Genomic DNA, 19,386 nt, shown 5'->3' with positions numbered 1-19,386 from the left:
ATTTTCAGCAAAACTATAACTCACGTCCGTAAAATGCCATTGCCATGGTGATGTTTATATATGGAATGACATGCAACACGAGGCTTTATTAATTGTATGCAAGGTGTACATCATGGACTTATTCATAGCGACATATTTCTTAAAGTGGCAGCTCACAATGTACATACCTTGGGCCAGTGCTGTCATACGTGCCCTGTAATTCAAGCTCCAGTCAACGGGGACTGTTATAAACACCACCGATATGTGCTTGTACTAAATACATGTAGGATCCTTTTAATGTCCTTTTGAATGAGGTCATTCTAAACATACTTTTATTATATCTACTCCATGTCATAGACGATTAACTTCAGGAGACTTTAAATACGATTTATTCAAAACTACATACATATCGAACAAAACGGGAATTAAAGTACAACAGAAATGTCCTTTGCCGAGTGAACTTAGTTTTTCAATTCTTCGTATGTTTCAAACATGTTTGGCCTTTTGGAAACCTGCAAAATACGCATATAAAACAAACATGTAGCTTAATAAACATTGTTCCCATGTGATGAAAAAATACATATGAGACTGGCAGCATCTTTCAAGTTTTAAAAAACTAGTGTTTTAAAATATCATCAATATCTTCTAATACTTTGTACATTGTATACATAGAAAATAAGGAACAAATATAAATATGTGGCAATATGTCAGCTATTAAACATGTTTTCTCGTTTCCTTAATTATTTCTTCTTCACTTTTTTCTTCTCTCGATTAATTAGAGGGTACGAAAATATATGAATGATAACAGAGCTTGAGCTTGCAAACATTTAAAGCGATACTTTCACAACCAATAAATGTTTCGTGCTTTCTAAATAAGAGTTAGTGATATACATTTGGTCGTGTTTTGCTTTTAATTCGGGCACATGAATAAATTGCATGCACATGAATTTCATATTGATATGTTTCTACCGAACTAAACGTGCACGAGGCCAGTTTGTCCATGAATATTGTACTATCAAGTTATACACAACGAAGAGAGAATATTATAGAGTAAAAAACAGACATGTAACAGAGAGAGAGAGAGAGAGAGAGAGAGAGAAAGAGAGAGCGCAAATCACTTATTTTTCGGAAACGAAATATTTTTGCTTAAATGAGAATAACTGGGGAAAAATCACTCGTTTTACCTTTTGAGCTATCGCAAATATAATTAAGTTGATGAAAGATCCAATTGCGAAAATCCAAAAGGTGACTCTGGCGCCGTAGTTTTGCACGAGCACGCCTCCAATTAGAAACCCTGACCCGTTGCCTACGTTGAAGATACGTAAATATATAAATCAACCGATTAATAAACCAACCAAGTAACACAAAAAAATAAGAAATTAAAACGTAAGCTAAAATCATTAAGCTTCGTGAAAGTCAGGTGGGTAATGAGTAAATCACAATAACATCATGCTACTGAGACTAACGCATGCGTATGTATGTATTTGGTTAAACGGGTGATCAACATAATCCTGGCTATACATTGTCAAGAAAGCATTCTTTTAAAAACAGACTAAGGCCCTTTTTCAGCCGGAACATTATGGGACTGACCCTAGGGCAGTATATATGATTATCTTAGCCGCCACATACGCCACACATCAGGGCGAATCGGGTTTATTCTACAGCCAGAAACCACAGTGAAAGAAATGGTGTCATATGATGCCTATGATTAATGATGGCTAATCGTACAAATTGTCATCGCGTAATCGTATAGTGTCAATTAACAGATAAATTATGTTATATTATTTTAAAGCGAAAACGTGGTACTGTGCGACCCTAAATTAAACACACCATGTTAACAATGGTGAATGAATTTGCTCAGATTAAATACTTTTCCACAATGTATGATCGCAGAACTAAGTGTGACATTTATGTATTGTGAAACAAACATCGCAACAACAAAAATCAATACAGAAAATACAAAGGCCGGGTTTAATAAAGTTGCATCTCTAATGCAGATTTTTGCATAACTGGTTGCATGTCGCGTGTATCCCACATTAAAACCTCTTTTTAAACAATTTCTGTACCAATTGTAATCTTATCTATAAACATTTTGTGCAAATATCGAAAAGCAAGACAGAGAAACACGAGTGGTGATTTAGTTTTCTGGTCATGAAAAGGGTGTATTGTGATATGCTAAAAGTGAATAAAGGACTCACAGTACTAATTCAGTTCCCATAGTAAACCTATGCAAACATCATAATATTAAAAATTCAATAACAATAAAGTTTTGATTGCTCATGATAAAACCTATATTTATCAGTATAGATGAAACCTGGATGTCAGCTCCTGTGTAGAAGAAAGGATTTGAGCCTCGGCATTTTCTGAACCTGCATGTGTTTAAAACATGTGCTTTCAATTCCGCACCAAAGAGTCAGGTGCTAATTTTAGTAATGAGTGTTCCAAACTCAAGACTCTTCAATGATTGAAATTCCATAAATAAAACAATGTCTGTATTTTTTTCCACTCAGAACTAGGATAAGCTCTCAAAAGATTCTTTTTCCTAAAACATAACTTGCATTATTAAGCAATCCTGGTCAGCCTAACCCATTTATACTCTATACGGAAGAACTGTGAACGAGTCTAGAAATGGGTGAACAAATAACGGGTTTGGTGGTCCATAATTGGTTAATAATGAAAATTAAAATTTTAGTAAAAATATCTTTTTTTAGAGCTTATCTTACATGTAATTTTTAAAAAATATACACAAAATTTGAATGATTCAATTTTAGTATTTTTACAGGTTTGACTCATGAGTACACAATAATGAAAGTAGCGCCTGATTTATTTGGTGCAGAATCAATAACGTGTTTCATGCTCATGTAGATAAACAGTATGCCGCGGTTCATATGGTGTTCTCTACATGTAAGCTTGCACCAAGGTTAGATGTGCATGGAGAATTATGGGTCTCATCATCAGCACCCAGAAATTTTAAGTTATTGAATTTTGAATATGATAGTGTTTCCATATATTTACTATTGGAGTTGAATTAGTACCGTGAGTCCTACACCCAGAAAGGAAAAGATTGAAATTCGATACCTCTGACATATGATTTGTTCGCTCTAACACTGAGCTAATCAGATCATTTGTGTACCTCTACAAGTTACCATTTATAAGCAGCACCACCCACCACCCGCTACACTATGTACGGGCGCCCATGTTTATAATATATTTTAAGAAGATCAATATTTCAAAATTGTGTGGAGGTCCTCGTTTTAGCTCTATGAGAAATATTGTGTCATAATGGGGAAAAAAATTAAATATAAACCTAACGTTGTACTTAAGACTTCTTTGATAATTTATAGCTGCAATCTCGCTCCCTTGGCATATATAGAAAATTCTAATACAAGAAACCGTCCCCAAAGATTATCAAAATAAATTTGAGGAGTTCCAAAGCTAGCCTCTTTTTTAAGCTCAAATGCGCATTTTGTTCGGCATCGTCCTTATCGCATGGGACATATTAAACTTAGAATAATATCTTGCATTGTTAATTTTAACGGGAGGACATATGTTAATTTCCATTATTTAACATATGTTTTCTCTTGAGTGGAAGCGCATTAATGTGTACAAATTAGTATGTGCGTTAGAGTATGGGAGACAACTCTTCAGAGAACATCGAGCTATATGTGAATCAGTTATTTTTGTACATCATACAGTAACGGTAAGGCAGTAACAGTAGAAACGTTATATTGTTTCAAAACTTGTGCAGAGTTCACTGTGCTCCAATCGTTATGTATATCTAAAATGTGCATTGTCTGTAAGTTAGAATTTTAGTTTTTAATTTAGCTGTGGGTAATGAAACACTCTTTCAAGTAGACGACCTTGCCCAAAATCAGTGACAGTTTTGGTAAAGAACTTTTTTTCTCTTTTTCTCAGCGTGAGGATCATTATCGTAAGCTGAGTCAAGGACGTTGGATATTTTATATAGCTATACTTGACCACGTGATTTCCGTTACATGCTTTATTGCAACACAAGTTCTACTCCTTCTAGAACAATGAACTTCTGATCCTCATCCGGGGTTTTGTTTTGCCTCTATGTTTGCATATAACTGATGTTTTGTTTCTTCTTCTGAAAGTTTGTTACTCACGCTTTAAGACCTAGCAGAAACAATATGTATTATTGTAGTGTCCAGAAGTTCATTTGGGCTGGAGTTTATTTCTTAAAATTATTCAACGTGATTTTTCTTTGACAGAGACATTAGCTGGGATTAATAAAGAATTAAATCCTGGAATTATATTGTTGTGTTTCGACGAAAGACTGCTGCTATACCACAACGTCACAGTGCACCATAGGCACATTAGCACTTACGGCGTTGAATTTAATTTGGATTTCTATTAAAATTTATTCCGAACATTTATTATTAACATTTGTGTCTCTTGTTCTAGGAATATTTTGAAACTGTATTCGCATTACCGTAAGTTCTTTCTTGTCAGTTTCACTTTGGAAACTAGGGAACAAATATTGTTGAATTTTACAAAGCTTGTTACATTTCACTTTTTCTGTTACTTACTTTAAGATAGATTCATAACACCATCTAAATACGTTTGGTAAACTTTTGAAAATTTGAAATAACATTTTGATATAGGAAGATGTACATGGACTGTGACTGTACTTGATGAATTATCTGCCCACCTCAATTCAATTTTCAATTGTGAGTTATGGACAACGATATCTTTCAAAGAAAACGACACATCCTGTCTCTCTTTTCGAAGAAGAAAACAGTAAAGTATGAAGATGGAAGGGATTCAAAATATTGTAAAAATGTAATATGTCATACCTAAACCCCAGTATACACCATGCAGCAAGCCCTGCAAAGTTCCTAGATATTCCGATGGAACACTGGTACAAAGGTATTTAGTATATACAAACCAAACACCGGCAAATGAGAACCCTGAATAAAAAAGTAGAATAGTTGTGATTAACTCATACGGACATTACATGAAATAGACATGATATGAAGACAAGAAGATTTCTTTTGATATCATGTGTGTCAGATTTATATCATGTGATCACGTGAAACAGGATTTGTTGTCATTTCTGATTGATCTTCGCATATTCAAATGAAACTAAATTGCAGAATGTATATTGATTTATTTTCTAATGTCAACTATATTGCTTTTAGTAATGACTTTAAAAAATGTATTATAAGCTTTAATACTGGTATCTGAATAAAGGTATAAATAAAGGTATAATAGATTCTAAAAATCGAATTTCTTCCTTGAGACTATATCGTCTGTCAATCCTTCTTTGGGTTGCGGCACAAACGTCGTCATTATCATCTCCACAGTCAGTCAAGTCAATAGCAGACTGTAAAGTTTAATCAAACATAATATGGAATGGACGTTTCTATACAATGGATATTGATAATGAAGCGTTAGGCAAACACATTTTGACAGATATGTTTATATACTAGCACAACACTTTTAACGTAAAGGAGGACACAAGGAAAATACAATATATATTCTTTGCGTCATAAAATGGCCCATTAGGGAAGAAAAAAAAAGAATAAATGTTCGTTAAAAACTGCAAAAATTTCAGGTTGCTGATAAACAAATTAATGTATTTCTTGAAAGAGAAATATCTTAATAGTGTTTCGTACTTAAATGAATAAACTTACAAATTATGCATTGAATATTTACATTAAAAAATGTGCCTGTTTGAATAAAAGCTTAAGGATATCCTCTCTATTCTGGCTAAGCACGTTTCTCGACATTTACATGGATTTCTCCGCCAAATGGTCGTGAGTATTTAATTCGTTTGCAACAGGAGAGTAATTAAAGGGAAGCAACTCATAATTACTATCCATGTGAAAGACGTAAAAATGAAAAATGGAAATATACATGGTCATATTAAACCATTGTTTTCGATATTATTAAGTTGTGTGATAAAATAACATATCAGGTAGAAGAAATAACAACTAATTGGATAAACTGATCGATAAATCGATTATCAAGATTGCATGAAACCTACCCTGAAGTACCTCTGTCGGTAGAATTAGCCACGGATTGGTCATGGTGGCAAATATGGAGAAACGAACGCAGAAACCCAGCAACCCCAGAATCATGAAAGTCAGTGGGCTGAGAAACTTGAGAATGAGGAAAACTAGAAAGAACATGACGACTTCTGACAAGTGACAGACAGTGATCGCAATGCCAATCAATAACTGCGTTCCACCTGGTGGTTGAAAGAAGTGAAAAGCTTATCTCAGAATATATATAATACACAGACTTTCTCATCTTTAACTGGCATGTTCTTTCCATTGTTATAAATGCCTCTCTCTCTCTCTCTCTCTCTCTCTCCAGAGGCGTAGCTATGATATTTTGCGCCTGGGGTCGAACTATAAAATTGGCGCCCCAGCCCCCTCCCCGTTTAATCACATTTTTGAATATTACCCTTGTTTACTTATTATAATGTAACGTTGTAGCCTCATTGTGGCGCCCCTGTACCTTGGCGCCCGGGGACATATGTACCCCCCTGCCCCCCCCCCCCCCCAGCTACGCCTCTGTCTCTCTCTCTTCGTTTCGGCTTATACCTTTATACATGGAGAATACCGTTAAACATTCTAAAAACAATATTTATAAAACACATTAATTGTTGCTTCTACAATCAGAATCTGTGTGTATGTATGATATACAATTTTTTAGCACATTTATGAAATTGTGAAATTGCTTCCCAATCCATCCATGAATCGAAGGCTACAATGGGTTCCTGAAAGCATATGCTTCGAAAATCACTTATTATGTTGATAGACAAGAACGATAAATTCTGTTGTTTTTTTTTTTGTCTTTTTATTTTCACGAGTTCCCATATCGTTGTGATGACTATTTACAAAATAACTCTTTGATAATCATAACAGTGACCTATTACATGTAACGAATTAACATTCAGTACAATTTAATACTTACGTTTCATTTATGACCATAAATGCAAAATAGTTATGCATGACAAGGGAAAACATACTCCAATTATTTATTTACTGATTATTTCTTATAAAAAATACACGTGAATGCCAGTAGTTACGTCATGTGACTCAATTATTTGGATTTCAAGCAATTCATATCTTCAACATCCAACAGTTAATACTCAGCAAAAAGTAAAATTATGTATCTTACTCTCAGAAATGTTTTCAAACAAAAGAAGAATCAAACGATGCGAAGGTTAATATCCCATATCCAATGATGGTAAATCAATATTAATATTTACTGTATTCCAAACTCAAATAGTTAGATGAGGGAACAATATCCTGAACATCTTAGTGAAACTTAGCATCTCTTATAAATATCGAATGTTGTCATACAGAGATAAACAGCATTCATAAAATTAATCAATCTAGAAAAGATAGCTAATCAAAATTAAGAATGCTTACCAATATTTTCTATGTGCCAGAAAAGAAAACCCCAGATGACACCGTTACACACTCCTGTGAAGAACATGCAAAACAACCAAGATCCATAATGGACGGTCAGGAACATTTTGAATACCTTTAGAGGATTCGGTTTCGGTGTTTTCTCTTCCTGAAGTTGTTGCTCCTACAAATGTATACATTTTAAATCTGCAACTGACATCACCAGTATTCCAATACTTTTTAAGTGACGCTAAATCTGTAAAAATTCAATATTTTAATTTCCAAGAGGAAGTTGATTCCAATATCCTAAGACAATAACCACTGTTTGTATTAAACACTCACCACCATTCCCGATCACATCTGCCGCAAAAATAATGAAAAATATAATTTGTATTATTGCAATCATAAAATTAATAATAGACGATACCTAAAATTATACAAGAGCGTGTTTTTATAATGTACATTGTATCATATTGTATATGCTTTCAATTGTTTTCAAATTAATCTAATAAGTAGAATTACCTATGTAGAGAATACAAGTAATAGTTATTGATAATGCACAACGAAGTGATAAAAAAGAAAAGTGAACAGTTTGTACGAGTTTGAGTTTAGCTTCTCCTGAAACAAGAAACAGCTGTGTCGAGATGTGCGAGCTTTAAACGTAAACCTCATTTTATGGGTTTAGGATAACTGCACGAATATTCGACGCATATATAAATGTCTAAGAATCATGAAGATCTAGGCACATCCTAATTGTTTTGGAGGTTGGTTTGCAATTTTGGGGCCACTGTTCTAAATAGACATTCGACGACATCACCAATTTCATCTCGTTAAATAACTTTATATGCTGCTAATCGTGAATTTATTACCCTGATCATTATTGGTCCACGTTGAACATTGTATATGATTATGTTATTTTGGTATTACCAGTCTAATTGTGTCGTCCTCAATCACTGCTGTGATCATCAACAATCTCCTCGATAAGTGCTCGCTAGACATGTCTGTTCATGACACCACCTCTGAATTAACGCTGACAAATCGCAGCTGTTTCATTGATGATGTCGGAAGAATTATTACTGGCTCGTATTTAAATCAGGATTTTTCCAGTCGACCAGCATCAGCGAGGACATTATTGGGACAAAGTTTATCATGAATCACCGCCGATTAAGGGGTTATATCGCCGCCTTGCTTTCACGAGCAGAAAGTGCAAACAAATCACGGGTTAGCCCCTTTCCGATTATTTTAGGTGACGATTCATGATGCAAGCCTAGTTTTGGTTCCAAAGCGCGCTGCTACAGGGACCTTGAAGCAGCTTTTCCTCTTTCTTTCCTTGTTTTATATCAAATTTTTATGCATGCTTTTCTCTTTTGTTTGGCTGCTTTTTCAAGTGGACGCTTTATTTCTTCGTGTTCTTCTTTCCTCTCTTCTTGTACATTTGCAGCATATTCCTCTACTGCTGTGTTCGATATTTTATGATTTTTTTTTATCATTTGACTTGCTGAAAATTACCAGCAACGCGATAAACACCATGGACCTCAATGGCATATTTTAAAGTGAGAGCATATTCAGGGTTTGCATATTGATCTCTACGATCGTATCCAATTGCATCATTATCAGTTATTTTGTTTGAATCCTTGATAGCTGCAATACCTTCCTCAGTAATTTTATATATCATATTAGTGTTACCTTTTTGTGGTGGCGGTGGTTGAACTTTGGGCTTAGGTGAAAGAGGTTACTGGTGTGGTGGCTGAGTGGGTTGAAGACGACCAGCAATAACAGCACGTAATGTCTCAAGAGCTTTTTGCGTTGCCTCAGTTTGTGTAACATTTTTGTTTGGTTGTTTCCATAATTGTTTTAAATAACAGCTCTGTACCTCATGTAAATTCCACCAGAGCTTCCTGACACTGTCATAGCTGCTGTTTGACAGACGGGAAGATATTTACTAATTGCCTTTAGTCGTTTTCGTGCTAGTTTAGTTATATGATATTAGGATAGTTAGCGCAGAATCACTCATTATTGTATAACAACGATTTAATTACACATCACCAGTCAGCACGTGAATTATATACTATAATATACTGGAATGTACTACATCAATCCGTCAACCTAGGGACATGCCCGAGGAACTGAATTATATTTTTCTAAGTATTTTCATTACCGATTACACACACACACACACACACACACACACACACACACACACAATGATATGCATTTTCCTTATTTATAAAAAAGAACATAATAAACAGACTTCAAATTATTAATTCATATACGTAATAGCAAGAAAGGTTTGGTTTTACTAAAACAAATTTCACCTTCTGTCATCGAGGTACCAACCATAAAGAGATAATTCTCCTTAGAAATAATTTCCGTGAACAAGGATACATCTAGAACGTCATTGTTTTCATTAGCAAAGTAAAGCTAATCCACGGTGGTGATTAATAAAGTTGCCGAAGCTGCTTTACAGAAGGATTACACAAAGGTTATCTACACATCGTGATCCAGATGATCTATCCGTTAACCACATTGAGATAACATCATTAAAACTTAAAACCATACAACACACACGTCACATTAGTGTGGCTTGTATTCAGTGTTATACTTTTCAAAAAGAAAGCGAAGTACGATCGAGTTAAATGTTTCAACACGTGCATGAATGAAAGAAAATGCTTGAATAAAGTAATAAAAGATAATACAAAATATTAATAATTCATATACATTTTATACGATTTTTTTTCTTTCTCTTAAAAGTGTATCATTACGAAATATTGTGAAAAGATGCACATCAACATTCAGAAGAAAAATACTAATAGTATTTATACTGCCAACAACAATATTGTATTAAAAGAAGCCAACAACTATATTTTTATTTTCTCTTTTCTGGATAATAAAACTATGTACAAAATCGGTTTTTTTTTTCTACGTCGACAAAAGTGGGACAGTTTAGGGGAATACCATAAGAGCAAAAGTACACGAAGGGATTTAATTATATGCGGTATATTCGTTTAGGGGCTTGGAAATCATTTCTTACATCGAGTTTCGTGATTAGATAATGAGACGAACGTGAAAACGTTCTCCATTTATTTATTGACCACTCTGGTTGTCTAGTCGTTAGAGAGTCCGTTTCGGATGCGGTAGGTTGCGGATTCGAAACTTGGCCGAGTCATACCAAAGACTTATAAAGATGGTACTAACAGCTACCTCGCTAGGTGCTCAGCATTATGAGATAAGTGTTAGGACTGGTCGGCCTGGTGTCTGGATAATGTGATTGGGTGGGACATGATGTTACATGTATGTGGCATCATGCTCCAGTGTTGACGTTGCTATAAACTGTTACACTGCAGACATTTTAGCGATATAACTGAAAAATTGTTAAAGCTACTTTAAAATTCCAAATCACTCACACTCGCAACAATTATTTATTTGAAAATGGTAGAAAGGTGTGTAAATGGTTAACTCTTACGTTAAAATCAACAACGTCAATTGAAATCAACAAAGTGAATGTCTTGAAATATGCATTTTTATATTTTAATTGTGACCTCCGTAACCAAGATGCACGTCTTAAAAGACATACCTATTTGCGCAATGCAATATCAGTGTGTGCGTGTGTGTGGGTGGGTGGTTGTATTTTGGTGTGAATCAAGGACATTCATGAAATTGCGTTATCGTGCTGAGAACACTTCTCCAACCGAATACGCCCTAACTTGAAAACAAAAATCTGTAAATTCTTGCTTCTATAAACAATTGTAGCCTTGAACAATGTATTCAGAACTGATGGTACATTATTTGTACCTTACCCATTTGCTTATACCCCTCCCCTTTCTTTTATTCCTTCATAAGTCAGTTCTATTTGCAAACTGCATTATTATAATAATATTTGCTCATCTAGGGTTCAGACGGAATCGTTTCGTGCAACCAGGCTGCACGGAGTAGCCGCTTCTCGTTACCTTGAATGAACATGTATAACTTCACATTTACTCGAGACATACCATACTTATAATAAAAAATACATGAGTAAAATTAGCATCTTTACACTAAATAGCAATGGTCTTCGAGCCAATACCAATCCAAAATGCTACGAGATCAAAACCCATTAATCTTCTCAACACATCGGTGTTTCATTCCCCCAAGAAACGCATGTAGAAAATAGAACAATTGCTTCAAAATTCAAGAATATTGTAATGCAGTACAGAGCTTTGACTCGAGTTGTTCTCATGGTTTTGCTATGATAAATTTAAACAAAAACATAAATGTTTCTAAATTTTACACAGATTTTGATGGAGGGTTAGTATACGTCGATTTTATTTATAACAATACGCCCTACCATGCAATTAACGTTTATTCCCCCAACCCAACTGGTTGAACTTAACAGGACAATATCGTATTATTTTAGCAGGTGATTTTAACTGTGTTTCAAACCAAAAATTAGATATACATATAATAGCTGGTTTAAATAATTATATTATTATTTTATTCCGAAATTAAAATTGTTAATATTTAATTTCAATTCGATTGACTCTTTTCGTATATTCACATTGTATCGGAATATACGCGACCCTATCTTACCGATACATATAGATCAGATAGATTTTAAAAAAAAACAAAACAACAACATAAACTTTCTTATGTTTAGCCAACTCGTTCGCTTTAGGCAATCAGAACACGATGAAGTCATTTTATCTATAATAGGCAACTCTTCACTGCGATAAGGTAAAGATTATCGGAAATGTAATATCTCACATTTAAGCTATATCATATTAAAACACTGAACACAGAGCTTTGAAATAGAGAATTAAAGTACCACGACTTTTCCTTGGAAATTTGGGATATTTAAAAAACTTAAACTAAAGATGAAATCAGATCATTGAGATAAGTCTATCATCTGCTACGACCGATGTATGACACCACTAATAATGAGAAACTCCTCCTTCAATTACAAGAATTACGTTTGACTATTCAAGAATTACAATATGATATATATAAAGGTTCTGTAATTAGGAGCAAAGATAACATTTTAGATAACAATGAACGCCCAAGCTAATTATTGTATTTAGTTAGAAAAGAAGAAACAAAAGTTTCTAAGAATATTATTAACGAGATTGAACATAATACCGTGACATAAAACTCTAGTTCTGATATTGTACACTGTTTTGAAACCTTCTATTTCGGACTTGTTTGCAACCAAGGAAACAGATGAGAATTTGCTCGATAAATATTTTAAGTGGTGTACCTCAGTTAACTGCAGAGAGTATCCACTTTATCATTGGACCTATCATTAGGAACGAAATTCGAAAATCAACAACTATGATCGATGACAATAAATCCCATGGACCCGATGAATTAACTTAAGTGTTTTATGCCACGTTATTTTACATTTAAGGTGACACGCTAGGTTAAATTATACTTTTAGATTTTTTGATCAAACGTTTTGATTCACGAAAATTATCTCATATTACGCTACGATGTACAATTCAAACAAAATGAAAAATTGGAAGCCCGTCTCCATTTTATATTTGAATTATACACACTTATCGAAAATTGTCACTAAACGTTCAGGGAATGTTATATCCAAAATTACTGACATGGGTCAAACATGTGGAGCTAAAGGTCGCTTTTAGTTTTTAAAATTGGTCATCTAATTAGAAATATTAGTGACCATATAGAACAAAAAGACATATCTTGCGCATTTATATGTTTAGATCAAGAACAAAAATCTTTAACAGAATAAACTTTAAATTTATACCCAAAAATATTTGCAGAATCTTTCGGATTTCACCCTGATTTTATTAAATGGGTATTTATTTTTTTAAATATAATTTAATATAAGTTACTCAATATTTCTTTTCCAAGTCCTTTTCAATGTCAATAGGCATAGGACAAAGTTGCTCTCTTCCCCTACCCCTTTTATACGTAATTGTGTATGAATCTTTGCAGTTCAAATTCGAATTTATTCAGAAATTATTGAAATTCAAGTTCCAGGCCTGTAAGATCAACCTTTACGCGAATGATAGTACAAGGTTATGTTACATGGATGAATCGATTAAACGGTATTTTTCTTGGTCCCGCGTGTATGAGAGAGCCTCCGGTGAGAACATGAATTATAGGAAACCTAACTGTATGTTTATGGAAAAGTGGCGAATCCACAGTGCTCACCCTTTCTGGTATTTCTTGGATAGACAAACAAAAAATAGTAGGGTTCCTTTTCGGACATAAACTAAGCAATGATGATCTTTGGAATAAAATTTTTAATAAACATACACAAATGCTACTACTATGGAAAAGCCGAAGTTTGTCTCTTGTTTCCAAATCCTATATTATTAATATTTCGGCCCGCAGTCAAATTTGGTATACTGCAGCCATGATGAACCTACCTAAACATTATCTTAACAGAAGTATCTTTAAATTTCTATGAATTTCCAAAGTTGAACCCTTTATTATGACACAAGAGTTAGCTCTCTTGAAGGTTGCGGTCTAAATTGGACTCTTGGAATGCAAAATACAAGCTTTACGTATTCAACATATACAGAAACTATTCTTTTGAGTATTCACCCAAATGGAAAATATCTGCAAATTATTGGATTGGTTTGTAATTAAGATAGTCAGACTCCAATTTAGGTTTTTAGAAATATACTCATACATTATTGTACCCCATTTTTATACAAAGTGAATTGCAGTTTTTAAAAACCCTATAAACTATACTTAAATTCGGTTTTTTCCAAAATAGGCTTTGTTATCGGAATCCCAATTCGAGGACTTACTCCTTTTATTATGCGATCAATACAAATATCGGCTGAATGTATTCTTCCATATTGCCATCAAGAAGCAGTAGCAAGTAACACCCTGTTATCTTTCCTTTTACATATAATGAAATACAGAATCATGTGCTAAACAGTACTTTCCCCAATCGCTCTTCGTTGTGCCGTATATATGATTTTGTTTTCTTATTTTACATCGTTTTCATGTGCATAGTAATGTTTGAGCACGTGAATATTCCTCGTATATATTTTATCTTTTCGTTTTTGTTGCTTTCTTGTTATTTCCTATTTGAAAACAATTTATTGGTTTCTATTTTATTCTGAAGACAGTTATGCTCGTTTGGTGGTATTTGATCACGTGTGTGTTCGCAGAGGTGCCAATGCATCTTTTTCATAATGTAAATATATATAACGGAATAAAAGTTTATAAAATAAGAGATACAAGTTGCATATAATTTCAAATACTATTTGCACAAGATTTGATAGAGCTATGTGGCTGGCGTTCTGCCAGATAATATAAATTATATATATAAAACTATTACTAAGACAAAAGTTGATATGAAAATCTTGAAATACTTAGGCTTACAAATCGAATATTTAAGTGAGACTGACTTAAATATGGTCTGTCACATTCGTAGCAATGCATACAAAATAGCAGTTACCTTAAACTTGAAGAACCACACAGTGATGAAACAGCAAGCCATCTTTCCAGCAAATACATAAAAAGCGATGCGATAATCACTGTCCACTATCTCCACCCCACATACCACCGTCATTGTTCTTGTTGTAATGATGGCGCCTCCAATAATCATAGAGCTACAGCGAACATTTATTTGTTAGACGAGTGTTATATTAATAAGATAAAGAGTTATTAAATCAGTTAAAACTGGTAAAGCTTTAAAGAATCACACACACGTTAAGCACAAAAGATTTATCTTGTATTATAAATCTACTTGATAAATAAAGTTGTGCGAAGGTTTCGTCTAAGAGATAGAGAAACACTTATAAGCAGCTTTTGAATGATAAATCCCTCGTGATTGACGGATTTTGACGTGATATTCCTTCAATGAAGATGGCTGTCTTTTAAGCAGAGATTTAGTGTAATAATGATGGATATCTAGTATTCTTCAAGAACAGCTATTTATAATAACTCTTGTTCAGATACGTAAACAGATATAAAATACTCCGACTTTTCAGTCTGAATTCCAGCCATTAGGTGTCTTGTAGACATTTTATTATATCCGTTTATATAAGCAAGTCATTTGCAAAACCTTTTAATAATGACAAGGACGTTTAATACTATTCCATCCCCCAATATCATAGTGTATGCAAATTTCTAAATTTGTCTTCTAATACCTTTATATAAAGAAAGCAGGTCGTCATACAACAGAGAATAAACTTCAGCTAGAAAAAGGTCAAAGAATATCATAATCGAGATATTGGTTCAGATTACAATTAAAGGCGTATAACCCAAAATATACAAGCATTCTATAAGTTCCCCAATTTTATAAAAAATTGTTTAAATATTTTTAAAGAATTTACAGAAAAGAACTCTAGTTTTACTTTTGGCACTGACTCCACCAAACCTTTTTATCAATTAGAACTAAAACATTTCGTATTAGAACCAAACATTCACAAACTTCACACTATCGATTTCACCATGGTGTGGACAAATTTACACAACAAATTCCTCGACCCAATCACCAGAGATGTGTTTTAAAATTATCCATAATATTCTACCAGTGAACTACAACATGTTCCTCAAAAACATTTTCAAGTATAAATTGTGCACGTTTTGTAGCGACATTGAAAGAACAGATCATTAATTTTTTTAATGTGATTTAGTGTTCCCCCTACAAAGCCTTGTAATTAAATGGATTAAACAGCTCTCACGAAACCCATTCAATACATTCTACTCATTCTGAAAATTCGGTATTATCCCTAAGGAGGTTTTGTTCCCGGAGCTGGAATTCGAGAATCTCTGCATCCTTTTATCAGCTCAACACAAATATGCCATCTGGAGCAAACATGTTCGTGTCTATTTTTATAAATAAATTGTCACAACCATCAACCTTATCAACTTCTTCCCAAGCCGCCTAAAGTGCAGAATACGGACCGAATTTCATAGATATTATATGGTCGAATTTCGTGACAGATGGTGTATGGCTGGTCTTTTCTGCTCGCTTTACAATTTTGAACTAGCTATTGATTTAAGCCTGTGATGAACATCAATCACTATTCTTCTCCCTGGTTCCACGTGTCTTTGCATATCCGTTCAATATTTACATCTCCTTGATAACCATATATAAATAATTTGAATCAATTTTAACACTTACACTCTCCAGATATGTAAATCTATCAGTACGTCACATATTTATAATTTATACGTTTCTCAAATAGGTATAATTGTATCATACTTGAAACGCGTATAACTATTAATTTGTAGGGAAAATATGGTGGTACCTCAGTTTCAATATCTCTATTGCATCCACTTTTCTAATATGTATAATTTAATTATTTTTGTGTTTTGACCTGTTTATGAGTGCGCCGGGAAGTGTGTCAGCGTGTATGTATGTGTGTAATGAGTAAGTGTTTGTCCAACACTTACATTGTATTTATTTATTGTATAATATCATAAATGTCATCTTTTGTACCTTTTACCATTCATATTTATGAATAAATAATTATGAAAATTAAAAAAAAGCAAAAAACATAATCGATCTCTTGTATTTAAATGAGCTGCAGATTTCTCATCGAAGTGTCATTTGGTTTGTAGATAGGAACAAAAGGACTTACCGTTACAGCATAAAATCGACAGTTTATATCATAATTATGACGTTTTATATAGAATCCATACAAAACTCAGAATCAAATAGGATCAACTTGTATGGAAGATAATTATAGGTTAGAGTATCTGAATGGGGAAATATGAACGAGTTTTTCGGATGTAAATACCGCACGACCTTGGGAGTGAAGTATATCCATCCGACAAAACGAGTCATATTTTCCCATACAAATGCAGTAAACTTTCTATTATATGCTCATTTCTTATTCTACCTAATGCTTAATTATATTAACAAAATACACTACAAGAAACAAAGTAACTGAATGTATGCCGTATTCCAAACTAAATACACAAGCGCAGATTCATCATTACACAACAACAATATTATTGCTACGCACAACTCCGCCCAGATAAATTAGAATTTAGTCGCGCGCTCGACATAACTTTCGAAAGAAAAAAGCGTGTCTAGTTAAAATTGAAATTTGCAGTCATATGTAAATGAATGCGCATAGCAACAACGTTTTCTTTTGATCTGGAATGAATAGATTTTGGTATTTTTTTCAATTACACATTGTAAATTTTAGTTAGAAAAGGAAACTAGAACCTTTTTTTAAAAGAAATATTTGGAATTTCTTATGGTCCATTCCCAGTAGGTATTGTAAATATATTATCATTATTTTGCAATGATATTATCACCACTAAGTTCCTGACGCACTCAAAGACATATTTCTCTCTTTTGTAACCATCTTTGTACAAGTTTAATCAATTGTGACAATAATGGGTATGGAATAGAGTGTTCCATCTAAGGACTAGAAAGTATGAGTGTCTGCTACATAAGCTTCCTTGTAACCAAATTTTAATTCCTTTAACCTCCCAAAATAAGTACAGTAAATTATTGCCAGTATATGCTATAAGTATGTTATATGTTTACCTTGGGGTTTCTTTAATTATGGGGGTGGGGTGCTGACGCTTTTGTGGCTATTGCCCTAAGACACACACTTTATTTTGAGTCAATTATATTACTTACAATAAACCCAGGGATAGTGATCCATAAGCACGCTGGTATCCATACTTATCAAGCCCTTCGTCTCCTAATTCTCCAATGATGGCTGAATCTGCAAGGGGTTCACATGGAGATTGCAGAAATTCCCCAACAAGCACCAGCACAAGAATAGTAATATATACACGGTTCACGTCATCTTGGTCAAACATCCAGCCTCGGTCCTGCTGTAAGCTCTCAGCTGGCGTCACATCTGGGCGAAGCCGAAGTACACGAGCAAGATACGATCCTGAGTGTCGTGGAGAAGAGATCGTTATTTGAGCCGAATCATTAGCACGCACACTGTTGTTGCCTAGCAACTCGTTCACAAGGGGACAGTTTATGTCTGTCTTTGATGGTGGTGGAACGAATCCCACTGACGTGTATGAAACTAGCCATACAAATGTACTACCTATTAATACAGCCCTTTGTATTCTGAATCGGTCTGCTATGAAACCCCCTAAAGGGCCACTAACTAATCTTAACAGAGGGCGCACACCGGAAATGATCCCAATTTCTTTGGGGCTGAAACCAAGTTGTTTGTAGTAAACAGAAAAGAAAGGAAACATAGCTCCAACGGCACCAAGGAAGAAGAAAAAAAAACATTTAAATTTGATAAGGGATGGCTCGATCCTAAAATATTTCTTATCTATCCAACAAAACGTGGTACTTTGTTTCTTAGTTAGTTGGTCCTTTTCGTTTGCCCCAGTCTTTAAATTTGATTCAGTTGAAAGACCTTTCTCTTCATGAACCGTTAATTCTATATCCATCATTAATATGTTTGTTTGAAATCCGTTCGCTTTGAACAGGGCAATATCTTCCGTCAAGTGTCCTTTGGCCTGGAAGATAAAATACATCAGCACTGAAGGCCTTAAAAGAACACAACAAACATATACATCAGCTTTCTTTAAGTTAAGAACCGTTTTTAGTTAGTAATACTTTTGTATAATCTCATACGGTAACACAGTTTTGGAAATGTTCAATTGAACAAAAAAGTGGTTTCACTGCTCGTGTGTCGCTGAATGTAATTGTCAAAGACATTACAAGTAATGATATATTTATAAACCAAACGTGGAGTGTATTTTTAGCTTATAATGATTCTCACTTTCATTAATGCAAGTGAAATCGGTTGCAAGTTCTTATAAGACTGGAAGTACATATAACATGCATAGAATACATATAATAATGCATTTGCGGTTTATATGTATTTTAGTACATTTGTGTAACGTTTTCAAAGTTATGTTTCTTTTTTATCGTGTGTTTAGCTTACGGATTACATTATGAGTAATGTAATTGCACAATGGAAAGCATGATCCATACAGTGCTAACGCTATAAAATAAGAGAAGAAGAAAACCAAAAAGAGTAAAAACATGTTTTAGCGAATCCCCAAAGTGATATTTTCATTTGGTCTGCAAAAATAGGCATGCTTTTATTTACAAAAC

General features: G+C 33.9%; 1 protein-coding gene across 1 annotated transcript; it reads right to left on the bottom strand.

The window, feature by feature from the left end:
• Positions 1-440: 440 nt before the first annotated feature.
• Positions 441-18,713, bottom strand: LOC149792084 (major facilitator superfamily domain-containing protein 6-like). Its single transcript, XM_089969525.1, has 8 exons — positions 17,932-18,713; positions 14,782-14,935; positions 8,319-8,340; positions 7,386-7,529; positions 5,990-6,193; positions 4,797-4,910; positions 1,164-1,285; positions 441-491 (listed from the first exon to the last, which is right to left on the bottom strand). Exons 1-8 carry the CDS (start codon positions 18,711-18,713, stop codon positions 441-443), a joined length of 1,593 nt encoding a protein of 530 aa, XP_089825651.1.
• Between the last annotated feature and the right edge of the window lie 673 nt (positions 18,714-19,386).

The sequence above is a fragment of the Sinohyriopsis cumingii genome, chromosome 9 (assembly GCF_028554795.1).
Source record: "Sinohyriopsis cumingii isolate HCF-2022 chromosome 9, ASM2855479v2, whole genome shotgun sequence".
Taxonomy (NCBI): domain Eukaryota; kingdom Metazoa; phylum Mollusca; class Bivalvia; order Unionida; family Unionidae; genus Sinohyriopsis; species Sinohyriopsis cumingii.
This window is presented reverse-complemented; position numbering and strand designations above follow the sequence as displayed.

What these genes read in the sequence shown, in the direction of transcription:
- LOC149792084 (XM_089969525.1), bottom strand. Translation starts at nt 18,713, where the DNA reads ATGGATATAGAATTAACGGTTCATGAAGAGAAAGGTCTTTCAACTGAA. An exon ending in CTGGCACATAGAAAATATTG is followed by an intron (nt 6,194 to 7,385) that starts GTAAGCATTCTT and finishes TTCAACCACCAG; the next exon opens with GTGGAACGCAGTTATTGATT. An exon ending in TATTTGCGATAGCTCAAAAG is followed by an intron (nt 492 to 1,163) that starts GTAAAACGAGTG and finishes CGTATTTTGCAG; the next exon opens with GTTTCCAAAAGGCCAAACAT.